Source organism: Etheostoma spectabile, unplaced genomic scaffold (assembly GCF_008692095.1).
Source record: "Etheostoma spectabile isolate EspeVRDwgs_2016 unplaced genomic scaffold, UIUC_Espe_1.0 scaffold00569331, whole genome shotgun sequence".
Lineage (NCBI taxonomy): Eukaryota > Metazoa > Chordata > Actinopteri > Perciformes > Percidae > Etheostoma > Etheostoma spectabile.
The window spans coordinates 799,689-812,642 of NW_022605066.1; the positions used below are offsets into that span (position 1 = coordinate 799,689).

Below are 12,954 nucleotides of genomic sequence, written 5' to 3' on the forward strand. Positions count from 1 at the left end.
TATTTATCTCCTCACCCAGATTTTTTCTTTCCAAATAATTAACTTATATTTTCACTTCAAAATATTGCATTTTTTACCCTTAATTTAAATAGTTACGTCTATAATTAGAACCAATCCAAACCTGAATGCATGCCTGCTTTAAAGAGACGGAGAGGGTCCTTTATGGGTTTAATGTCTGTCTCTAGATCATGTATGAACAGCACGTATACATTTATTTTTAGGATCAGTCTGGATACTGTGCCCTAACATAACACCAATCCCAGACACACACACACACACACACACGGGCGATGGATGATCACATACTGTTTCACTCAGTAAGTCAAATAACGTGAGCTTTAGGGGAGGTGGGGGGCAATTAAACAACTTGTCGTGGGCCGGCGTGCAACCCTAATAAATCCTCGTTCCATCAGTGGGAATGTAGTAGTCTAATCCCTGCGCCCTGTTGGTGGAAATCCCCACGTGGTCCACTGGTGTATAAAAACTTTGGGTGCGCGGAGCCCCTGTTGTCGTGACTGCAAAGGGAGAAAAGGGTCTCAGTGCTCAGTGAACAACAGCATCTTGCAGGACGCACGGAGCTGCGCGCATCGGACCCAGTACCCAGGCGCACACACACACACACACACACACACACAAAAGACACGGGACTCGGCGAGCTTTGTTATTCTCTGTGGGACTGCAGCTGTTGGACACTCTGCATGTTGCTTGAATGGGAAAGAGCGGGTTGGACGCGTTTTTTTATTGATACTTCTCGGAGGCGGTGTGCTTTTCTCCGGTTGTTTTGGTAGATTCCACATCCGAGGTGAACAATCCGTGTGACAGAAGCGCGTCAAACGATTCCGAACTTGCGAGTGCGCCTGGCAATCAGAGAGATGAACTTCTACTGTGTGCAGAGAACAGACGTATTGCTGGATAACCAACCTGAAGGCACAGCGCCTGGGGTTCATTAGCCCCCTCACACTGTTTTCAGCAGCGCTCTTGTATGTTTGGGAATACACCGATCGCGCTGACTTCTGTGGATAACTTGTGGCACTCACTTTTGGAACACGAGTGGACGTTCGGATAATTGTAAATTGAAAAATCAGCTTTAAGCTCAGAGTGTGTGTCTAACATACATATGCACCATTATCTTCCATAGCATATGGACTGTAATCATACATTAAAAAAAAAAAAAAAAAAAATGAGCATCTACAGTGTGGCTTTGTCCTGTTTGGTGGCGTGCGTTCTGTCCGTCCGCTGCAGCACGGTGGCCGGGACAGAGACGCAGAGTTTGCCCCAGGAGTCGTGCGCGTCCTGCGGCCTCAGGGCGTCGGACCAGTCGGAGCGCGTGGACATAGACTTTTTGGAAGCGGTGAAGAGGCACATACTGAACCGGCTGCAGATGAGAGACAGACCCAACATCACCCACCCCATCCCGAAGGCTGCGATGGTGACGGCGCTGAGGAGGCTGCACGCCGGGAAGGTGCGCGAGGACGGCCGGGTGGAGATCCCCAGCTTTGACGGACAGGCGGCGTACAACAACGAGGTTCAGGCGGAGAACTCGGAGATCATCAGCTTCGCAGAATCAGGTAATACTCAATAATTCATTGCATCGAAATCTACCTCTCCGTGAACCCGTGCGTGCACCCTTTTGACTTTACGTAACAGGTAGGTAGGTAAGCAGGTGAGCTCACAACTTAATAATACCACATGAAATGTCACTCTGCAAGATGTATTAGATGATATGCATATCAGCTGTTTTTTGGGATACAAGTAAAGTGCAGTCATCTTCTTCTTTTTTTTTTTAAATCATTTTATTACATCACTATTCCCAAATGCCAGTGGTTGGTGTTAAATCCTCCTGTTTTAGCCTTGATGAAATTTCAAAAAGAAATGAAACTAAAGAGAGAGTCCTTAAATTACCCCCATGTGTTGTCTAGGGGATAAAAAGAACCTCTGAGTCCAATTTCATCACTAAAGCTGTGCTCACACTCAATACTCCAATGTATAAAGCCCTCTTTTAAACACGGACAAAGTCCCTCAATTGGCCATTTATCCCTTCCTCTAAGAATGTGTATCTAACTAATTCTCACTAGTCCAAAGAGAACACCCTTTCCAATCTCTCTCTCTCTCTCTCTCTCTCTCTCTCTCTCTCTCTCTCTCTCTCTCTCTCTCTCTCTTCTCTCTCTCTCTGTCACAAACACACACACACACACACACACATACCTAAAGACATCTGTGCTTGACATAATCCAATAATTGTCAGTTAGCGCTGTGAGAACCACATCTTTGACACAAACTGTTAGTTTACCAAGAAGAAAACACACAATTAAAGACACCAAAATAGGATTTCTTAAACATACACACACACACACACAGACACACACACACACACAACACACACACACACACCATCCTGTCTTTTCCCATTGGTTCCTGCTGGTACAATTAGCCCTGAATGGTATAGGCCCTGTCTTCCAATGGGAATGATCTGATCTCACTCATGACAAGGGAACAATGCCAGGCAATTATTAGAAGAGCACGATGTGTTCCTGCTGAACCCGACATGTCAACGTTGAGCCGGAAAAAAAAAGCAGGGAAAACAAAAGAAATTGCTCCGAATAATGCATGAGACATTTGAGATTTGCGGGGTTGGATTGGGGGAGTGTGGGTGGAGGGGTATGGTGTTGGCGATGGCAAAGGGAAGAGGGGAGGGTGGGGGGTGGGGGGGGGGGTTATACTGTGTGTGTGTGCCCATATTGCTGTGTTTTGAAGAATCCTTTTTTGTCGTTCTAAAAGGTTCGCTGGGCTCCTTTTGCTTCTTCTCCTTCTTCTACTTCTGGTTTTTTTTTTTTTTGGTTCTATTCTTCCTCACACCTTTGAGCCTTTGTGTGGCATTGTACCATGGAGCTGGCTTGGGTCCCTGCTCCCTAGACCCCGTCTGCATCCTGGCCAGCTGGCTCACGGCCCCCCACCCCCCACCCCTCAGATCGGATGCTGCCAGCCGGGGGCATGGCTCAGAGACAAGGTCCCCAGAAAGCTCTGAAGCCAGGGGAGCATGGGGGGGGGGGGGATTGGCATATGTTCAGCCAACAGTATCCAGCAAATAGAGTGTGGATAGGTGTTTACATGCCTTGTGTTCTGTGTGGAGCAGTGAGGTCATCTTGGGTCCTCTGCCTCCCCCTCAGCACAGGGTTAACTGTGTGTTAGTCCGCCCGGGAGCCGGCTCCTTATCTCCAGTTGCAGTAGCACAGGGGTAAGAGGTCTGCCAAGCGGCCCCCGGGCAGGTGAAGGAAGACGATGCCAATCTCCTTTCTCTCCTGACATGGTCCCGTGGGTCCTTGCGGAGGGATTCGGTGTCCCGTATCCACGGGAGCGGAGCAGGGAACACAGGCAGGGGAAGAAGGGAGGGCGAAAGAGAGAGGGGTCGATGGAGAGGTTGAGATCAGCGCTTCTTGATTGCTCACTCTAGTCGTTCGGACCCAGTGAACTCGCGGCGAGTGGTCCAAGACACGGAATTAAGACTTCATTATGGGGGGTCATTAACTCCAGCCTGGTTCCCCCACAGGATGAGGTTGGCACGTTTGCTTTGGGGCGCGTATCTTTCATGAGGAGCTGTCAGTCAAGGCCCTCCTGGACCTGGTCCAGCCATTTTCCACGTTCACCCAAAAGAGTGTGTTGCAGTCCTCAATGGGCCTGGCTGCCTTTGTATAGCTTGAGAATTCTTTTTTTTTATTATTATAAATAAACATAGAACAAAATAATATAGACATATATTGTCATACAGAAATAGAGTGGAAGAGAATTAAGAGTCTGATAGCAATCCCATTTTTTCCCTGAAACCCTCTCCTTTCTCCTTTGGAAGCATTCCTCCAAACCGCCGATAGAGTCCTTCATGTTCATTAGGAGTCTCAGGTGGGAATTGGGAATCCTTGGGAATTATAGAAGTGATGAGTGCAACTTTTTTTTTAAAATGCCCTTTTAGTAGAGCTTGGCAATATGGAGAAAATCACATATCACAATATTTTTGACCAAATACCTTGAAGTCCGTATTGCACCGATATTGTAGGCTTGACAATTAGTGCTTTTAAAAAAAAATGTACGCACTGAGATTTTAGATAAATAATCAGTTATGTGGTGGTATGTAAAGGCAAATAAGACAACAATGCAGTGTGGTAAGTTCAGAGTAGTACAACACGTTAGTGTAACACAGCCGGTAAAACCTGGAAATTGAAGACAATATCAAGGCTCATCTATTGATGTGATATTGACATATTGCCCAGCCCTACCCTGTGGTAAAGCTTCAGCAGCAACAGAGTCAGCGCCTCGGCGTCTTTAACCTTTCGCCGCAAGTCCAGCGACTCAACCCCACTTCTCCATCCTCCCCCCCATCTCCTTCTTCCCTCACCCTGTTTTGGAATTCCTGGAGTGCTGAGACCCGGGCCTGTGGGACGGCTGCCGTGTGCTCCACGCCCCTGTCCCTCAACGGCGTGTGGTCTTGTCGACAGCAGCTTTGAGTAATGATGTCTGGAGCGGCCTGCCTGCCTCCACGGCCTCTTCCCTGGCTCGGTGGCGCAGGCGGGGACACGCTGGAACAGCTCTTTATCCCGCACAAGCCCACCCAGGTGTCCTGCCTGCTGAGACTCACTAAGACCTTCTCCTGTGCGTGGTCTGGCGAGGCGTGTCGGGGCCAACTCCAGATCGTTTGTAACCCTGGATGAAAAAGAACAATTTGTTTCTGGAAAAAGAGCTCAGTGGAAATAAGTCATGTTTGCATGTTGGTATCTGGAGGCTAAAACATATCTACTGAGCGGACCTCAGGGAGGCTAAAACATATCTACTGAGTGGTCCTCAGGGAGGCTAAAACATATCTACTGAGCGGTCCTCAGGGCGGCTAAAACATATCTACTGAGCGGTCCTCAGGGAGGCTAAAACATATCTACTGAGCGGTCCTCAGGGCGGCTAAAACATATCTACTGAGCGGTCCTCAGGGAGGCTAAAACACATCTACTGAGCGGTCCTCAGTGCGCTGCTGTGGAAAGTGTTTCATTTATTTAACCGTTCAAATATACTGTTGCCTAGGCTACAGTTACCTAGGAAACAGTAGTGACAACTTAAAGGTCCAGCGTGTAACGTGTGTAGTTGATTATTATCAAAATCGGCGTTTCCCGGGTTTTGGAGCAGATAAAACGGATGTAGTTTACAGATGTGATGGTCTTGGCCTTTAGGAAATTGTCTTACACTATTTAATGTCATTGAATGCATCAATTCATTGGACAAAATAAATGGCAGATTAATTGACAATGAAATTAAAAGTTAACTGAAGTCCTACTACAAATGGTAGGCAGCTATGAGAGCATCTCTGAAGTTCCTGCCCCCCCCCGACCCAGTTGTACCCCCCAGCTCTGCACATTGGAGCTCTTTACTACGATTTGGCATCATGAACCGGTTCCAACATGGAATTGTTTCAAAAATCACCATGCTAATGCAATTTTTTTTTTATTGGAATTGTTAGGAAACTTTGGTTTCAAATCAGATCACTGGTTCCAAATCCACCACGGGTTGTGTTGCAGCCATGGAGCACAGTAAGCAGCGCTCTAAAGTGGGGCTGTATTTCACATTGAAAAACCTTGAAAACCGTAAACCACCAGTCAAGTAACATTTCTCTTATCTGTGAAATAGAAAGAATCGATAAGGACCGGAATCGAAAGGAAGAATCACTATTGGTAATCCGAATTGTTGAAACCCTAACCCAACTCTACTTTTACAGTTTTTCACGATTGCTATGACAATTTTTTCCATACTTTTAACAATTTTCTCACTTTCTTCTCACATTTCTACATCCACAACCGGCGAAATGGTCAACATTATGTTCAAATTCACACATCGTAAACACCAATGCTAATTTTCATAATACAATAATACACTAACACAATACAATAGGTCAACCAAAACACTGCAAACATGTCCCAAAATCACATAATTCTTCCAAAACACTAACACAGGTTCTCTCCCAACAGGAACATTTACTCAGTCACAGCACAATGTCACAAAAACACTAATATCACAGAAACTGTATTTCCATCGGAAGGTTGGAGGTTCGATCCCCGGCCCTGCAGTCTCATGTCGAGGTGTCGAGATGCTGAGCCATCGGAGTGTGAATGTGTGTGTGTGTGTATCTGATGAGCAGGTGGCACCTTGTACAGCAGCCTGGGCCCCAGTGTGTGAATGTGTGAATGTGTGTGAATGAGGAATGGTCCCTGTATGATGTTAAAGAGCTTTGAGTAGTCGGTAAGACTAGAAAAATAAAAGAAGAAAATAAGAACAATCCATTTCCATTTACTTCTGTAATGTCAATACAGTAAACGAAGTTGGTTCACTGTTGGCTACAAGTTAGCATCAAACGCAACAAAGGCTGTCAGTTGAATGGCGTTTTGAGCTAACCACAGATAGCTACAATGTTTCTGAAATGATTTCCATCTTCTGTTATTGTTTGTAATGAGAAAAGTGTATTATTTTAGGGATTTCACAAATTTCAGTATGACACGTTATGCCGTAAACCGTAAAAATCGGAGCATGCACGACTCAAATCTGCCCTCGACTCACATCGAGACAGGATGTATGGTTTATGAAAAATGGACAAAGAGACAGAATTGTCCTGGTCCCTCGACTTCCTCTCCCTTGAGCAGAAATCGTCTTACTTTTTTTGTGTTCATCTTTCCCGTATTGTTCCTTGTTCCACACAATCAGCCCAGATAGGTCCTCTTGCACTGGTCGTACTGCTGTAACATATCAGAACCAGCTGTGGCCAGGTCTGGGTGAACACACAAGGAATGTGGCTTTGGTTTCTGAAGTCCTCGCTCTCAAAGTACAGCACTCGCTTACTGTCACATATAAAGAATAAAAACAGATGGTCATGTGATTGAAAGAACCTCAACCCCTGAGTGTGTTTCCAAGATGGATGACTTCAATCAGCTGTTCCTCTCATTTACAGTAACAATGGAATAAAATGCAACAGGATGTTAACAGCCTTTGCAAATTTGTCAGTAAAAAAAAATCCATTATTTTGATCTTGGTTGAGCTTGTTTGTAAAAGAAGTTGAAGCATTTTAAATGTTGTGTTAAAGCAACACGAAATGTGTTAATTGTACGGCCTGTACAGACGGATGTTGTGCTGACTGTGTTAAGGGTTTAGGAAAGTCGTTAAGAGTATTGAAAAGATTGTCACAGCAATCGTAAAAAAACTGTGACTGCACATGATTCGGGGATCCGATCCTGAGACTACCGCAGATATCATGTATCTTGTGAACAAACAGAGTCTGAACCTACTTGTCTGAACAAACATCAGCGGAGTTATTAGATTCATGCTCAGCGTGTGTTTATGCCGCTGTCAGTGTGTGCTGTCCCAGTTTTTTTTTTTTCGAAGCTCAGAGATGTCAGGGCAAGTAAGAACGCACGTTGCTGAATGAGGTGAGGTTAGTTACTTGTAGCCCTGAGGGGCCTTTACGCCAGTCGCAGGCAAAAAGCTACTATTCCGCTGATTCCTTTATATCATTGCCTTCGGATGGATTTCAATACATTCTCATTGTGCACTTGATACTTATACCACAGTCTGTGGTATTGAGAAGGCTGATATTTGATGTATTGCTTACCATGGGCTTGTGTGTGTGTGTGTGTGTGTGTGTGCGCGTGTGTGTTGATGCGTGCAAACGTGTGTGTATGAAGTATTTAAGCTCCCAGCTGACATGCTACAGAGTGGAGAGCCGGCCTCAACAGGTCCCTGTTTGAATGTAAAGCCCTGGTTTACAGAAGGAAGAGACGTGAGGCTCCTTGAAGAGGGGGGGGGGAGGGTGCCCCCGTCTTTGGTGGCCACCTGTTGACACTGACACACACTAATCAGTCGGCAAACAAAGTAATTTAGCCGCATTCAAAGACGTCGCTCTGCTTGAGCACATTGTACCAAATTCTCCTGAAGTAGAAACCTTTCAAGTTACCTCAGGGTAATTTGGAAGACATCATTAGGCTTAGGAAAAGAAGAAGAAAAAACAGTGCCAGGGAGAGCCCATCACCACCTTTTAGACTGCCAGGATCTCTTCTTTGTGCTGCTTTAGAAAGTGGCCAGTGTCATGTAAATGGCTTTTATTTTTGCCTCATCATGCTTTTTGCTGGAAAGCCACGCGTTTGAAAGGCGGGCTGCAGCGCGGCTGTCTCCCACTGCCTCACAGGGGGCTTTGTGCTGTCACTCTCAGGGTACTCACACTGGAAGGACGGGGGGGGGGGGGGGGGGGGGGGGTTCAGGGGGGCTCTAACAGCAAACTCAATGAACCCCCCGCGGGTTTTGGCCGTGTCCGCCACCCTCCCACCTTTTCCACTTGCATGCTTCCTTCTTTCCTTCATCTTCCTCTTTTCTGTTCTATTCCGTCCCTTTCTCTCTCTCTCTCTCTCTCTCTCTCCCTCTCTCTCTCTCTTTTTTGGCCCTGACACTTAAAAAGCTGGACTTGAGGCCAACTGGGCCTGATCCCAGAACTGGCCTGTCACCGCTGGCCTATCAGGAGCTGCAGCGGGGGTCATCTGACACAGTGATTGAGGGTAAAAAAAGAGAAAACAAGGGGAAAACAAGACAGAGTGGTGCCCTTTCTGCACTAGGTGTGTGTGTGTGTGTGTGTGTGTGTGTGTGTGTGTGTGTGTGTGTGTGTGTGTGGTCTAGGTATAGCTACATTTGTGGGGACCAAAAATTGTGAAAACAGTATACTTATGGGGACCTGAGTGCTTTGTGGGGACCAAAATGCTGGTCCCCATACCGTTAAAGGGCTTTTTGAGGACTAAGACTTGGTTTTAGGAGTAGGGTTAGAGTTAGGTTATGGTTAGGGTTAGGGTGAGGGTGAGGGTTAGGCATTTAGGTTTGATGGTTAAGGTTAGGGTAAGGGGCTAGGGAATGCATTATGTCAATGACTGGTCCCCACAAAGATAGGCAGACACGACTGTGTGTGTGTGTGTGTGTGTGTGTGTGTGTGCATGTGTGTGTGCGTATGTGTTTGTTTGTGTGCATGTGTGTATGCGTGCGTTTGTGTGTGTGTGTGTGTTTGTGTGCATGTGTGTGCGCGTGTGTGTGCGTTTGTGTGCACGTCTGTGTATGCGTGTGCGTGTGTTTGTGTGCATGTGTGTGTGAGCGTTTGTGTGTGCGTGTGTGTGTGTGTTTGTGTGGAAAAAAAGAAAACAGCCTTTAGCCCTTTCTCTTGAAATAACATCAATGTATTGAAAAAAAAGTGATTATCACGAGGAATCACTGGAAATATTTTCAGCCGCGTTTCATGGCCCTCGTCAGAAGATGAAACTTGCTCAGTAGTCATGGAGACCGTTTCATAAAGTATGGTTAGGGTAACGTGTTATCAGGTCATATGGCGTGATAACTGAACCATTCTTTGAATAAGGATTCTTTCCAAAATGAACCATAATAACCCTCAACTTAAACATAAACTGACCATTTTCATTTCTTTTATAAAAAAGCATTTTATGTTCCATTGTTCCTATGATACAAAATACAATACATGAGGGTGTGGTAGAAACCTGTAATTTCTTATATATATAAATAAAAAAACACCCAGAGGAAATACCAACCATTTTATCAGGTAAATGTGAAGATACAAAATCCCTAGCACATTTTAAGTATTAGTGTTCAAAAGTTTCATAAAAAATATGTTTTAAAATAAAACAAACATGCAGAGAAACCAAGGTAACTGCCGTATTAACAGTAGGGCATTTATAAAGTATGGTTTTATAGGTATTATTTTTATACGGAAAATAGGACTCAGGAATCCATGAAATGTACATTTTCATTCCAAAAAATAATTTAATAGAAACCGGAGCACGTGATGTTTTATACAAAAGAAGAAGAAGGTTCTTAGCCTGTCTAGATGGGTTTTTCCACATTTCCGTTGAATGGTTAATGTTTTAAAGATGTAGTAAGATGTCTTTTCTGTCTCCAACAGACGATCGCACCTCCAAGTCCGGCCTGTACTTCCACGTCTCCAACGAGGGCAACCAGAACCTGTTCGTGTCCCAGGCCAACCTGTGGCTCTACCTCCGCGTGCTGCCAGCCGGCCCTGAGAAGGGCCTCCGGAGGAAGGTCACCGTCAAGATCCACTACCCGGAGGCTGCGGCTGGCGGCGGTGCGGAGGGAGGGCCGGGGGGCGGCGGCGGCGGAGGGGGAACAGGCCGCTGGGCTCTCGTGGAGAAGCGGGTGGATCTGAAACGCAGCGGCTGGCATACCTTCCCCCTGTCGGAGGCGCTGCGGGCTGTGTTCGGGAAAGCCGGTCGGCGTCAGGACCTGGAGGTCCACTGCGACGGTTGCGAGACATCCGGCGTGGCTCCGGTGCTAGTGGACCCGGGCGACCCGTCCCACCGGCCCTTCCTGGTAATGCGGGCGCGACAGGTGGACGGAAAGCACCGCATTCGGAAGCGGGGGCTCGAGTGCGACGGCACCAGCGGGGGCCTTTGCTGCCGGCAGCAGTTTTACATAGACTTCCGCCTCATTGGCTGGAACGACTGGATCATCGCGCCGGCTGGTTATTACGGCAACTACTGCGAGGGCAGCTGCCCGGCGTACATGGCCGGCGTGCCCGGCTCGGCGTCGTCCTTCCACACGGCGGTAGTCAACCAGTACCGGATGAGAGGCATGAGCCCCGGCTCGGTCAACTCCTGCTGCATCCCCACCAAGCTCAGTACTATGTCCATGCTCTACTTTGACGATGAATACAACATCGTAAAGAGGGATGTGCCCAACATGATCGTGGAGGAGTGTGGCTGCGCTTGACTCCACACCGACATTCATTATCTTTGGACTATGGAACAGTCAGGAAGGTCTTTAATACAGACGGGACGTTGTTGTACGGTACACATATACAATATATATATATATATATGTATATATATATATATAAATAACTACTGTTTGTGCAAGCAGCACACACACTGGCTTGTCTGGTACATCTCGCAAATGCAAAAGTACCAGTGTTGTGTCCATGTGTGTTACGAGTGTTGCGAGTGTGTGTATTTATCGGACTGAGTGACTGAGTGCTTGCTGCGCCGTGCCGACGACCGCTCAGCGACGGGACGACAAGGGAACCACGATCACCAAATGATACTTTGCTCTAGTTTGCCATTTCTAGTCAAAAAATAATGGCTCGTCATCTCCTCTCGAATGAAGATAACCAGCGCTTAAGGAAAAGTGACAGGATCGGCCGCCCCCGACGCTCCCAAACACCCTGCTCCTCCAACCCTCTTAAGTACTTAAGCACACCACAGACTTTTTTTTTTTTTTCTTTTTTTATAAAGCACTGACAATTCATCCGCTTATACAATTCAGAAACACCAGCACTTCCCTACAACGCCAACAGACACAGTCTAACTGTCCTCTCTGGTGAAATCAGAACTTCTGAAATCTTAACGCCCTGCAGGATTATCAACTCGCCACAGAAAGGTTGAAGAAAGTCCTCCACGTAGCCGCCGCCGCCGCCGCCGCCGCCGCCGCCGCTGCTGCTGCTGCTCGGGCCGTTCTCGCTATCGACTACGGGCTTCAACTTCCTGCCTGTCAGGAGGGAGCTGCAGGCCCCGCTACCGTGACAACCAGGTGAAGCTAGATCTCATAAGTGCACTTCGCTTGTGCACCGGGAGCGACACAGAGAGAGAGAACCGCTTCCTCCCGCCCCCCCCCCCGTGGGCCTGCGGGAGTGGGTGACTCCAGTTTGGGACACATAGTGTGCAGTGCAGAACTTGCAGAAACTGAAATGCACACCCTGAATAGCACTTGTATAAAGAAATGCCTTCCAAGGGGTACCGAGTAGTGGTGTAAATCCTAGGTTTTTAATCGCTGTACCGACATCCAACCCTTGGACATCGAGACGATATTTGGCCGAAAGTCTGTCCCAATGCGGAATCCCGATTCCATTCCTTTCAGGGGCCTGCGATCGATCTGAGACGGATTAAGGAGCCCATTGAACACAGTCAACTCAAAAAGGCAACTTACGTGTGATTTGACAACTTTTATAACTGAGCTCTTTAAGATATTTAAATTAACAACCAACTACTCTTTTTAATAAAAAGATCAAATATAAAGCGGGAATAGAAAATAAGGAGGCATCTCATCGATGATGTTTGTTTTGAATTGTGGATCATTGAATCCATTTGCCGATCCAGATCTAGTACTGAGTGTCCTGTCCTATCGCTACATAAGTGCCACATGAGCTATGCAATGTATAGTAACCTATCCCCATACTCACCATGCTCTGTTAGACTGGATTCTCTTTCTCTCTCTCTCTCTCTCTCTCTCTCTCTCTCTCTCTCTCTCTCTCTCTCTCCTTCTTTCTCGCTTCCCTCCTCGACTCTTTATCAATACTTGAAATGTAATCTTTCGCTTCCTTTCCAAAGCGAATGATTGTTGTGACGTTTGCACTGAAAAGTTGCGGGATTAGTGAGACAAAAAAAACTGCCATTGAAAAGTTATTTTTATAGAAGTAAATTGAATTTTGTTTCAAATGTATTTTACCTAATTAATGGAACCAAAGAGGCCAATATTTTAGCTATTGTACTAAGATGGCGAGGCCATGGAGTTACTGTGTACAATACTGTTTTTGATCATTTGCAATAGGCCTACCACTGTATCAGGGTACGACATATGATTTCATTTCTTAGCTCTATTTTCATTCCGTTTTGTACAATAAGCAACACTTTTCATCTTTAATTCTGTTTTTGTTTTAAGTTTTCTATTTAATAAAAAAAAAGTTATTTTTAGTTCCTTTCTAAGAAGCATTTAGTCAAATTAATGTCATCTGTACAGTTTACGTAAAATAAAATGTTTTCTTAAATATTCAGTAACTTTAAAATTCCTTTGTGCGTCATGTTGTTGAGACGTGTGTTTCTGCTGATGGATGGGCCCCCCCCCCCCGGTATCTCTGGAAGTGTCCTTTTTTATCTGATG

The 12,954-nt window shown here is 46.2% G+C and overlaps 1 protein-coding gene across 1 annotated transcript; it reads left to right on the forward strand.

Annotated features, from left to right (window-relative positions):
* The first annotated feature begins 420 nt into the window (after positions 1-420).
* LOC116684807 (inhibin beta B chain) lies at positions 421-12,847 on the forward strand. The gene is made up of 2 exons (XM_032510239.1): positions 421-1,568; positions 9,968-12,847. Exons 1-2 carry the CDS (start codon positions 1,142-1,144, stop codon positions 10,789-10,791), a joined length of 1,251 nt encoding a protein of 416 aa, XP_032366130.1. The 5' UTR covers positions 421-1,141; the 3' UTR covers positions 10,792-12,847.
* Positions 12,848-12,954: the final 107 nt, after the last annotated feature.

Bases quoted from the DNA above. Each gene is read 5' to 3' on its own strand.
- LOC116684807 (XM_032510239.1), top strand. From the start codon at position 1,142: ATGGACTGTAATCATACATTAAAAAAAAAAAAAAAAAAAATGAGCATC. The intron at 1,569-9,967 runs GTAATACTCAAT...TGTCTCCAACAG, and splicing joins CATCAGCTTCGCAGAATCAG to ACGATCGCACCTCCAAGTCC.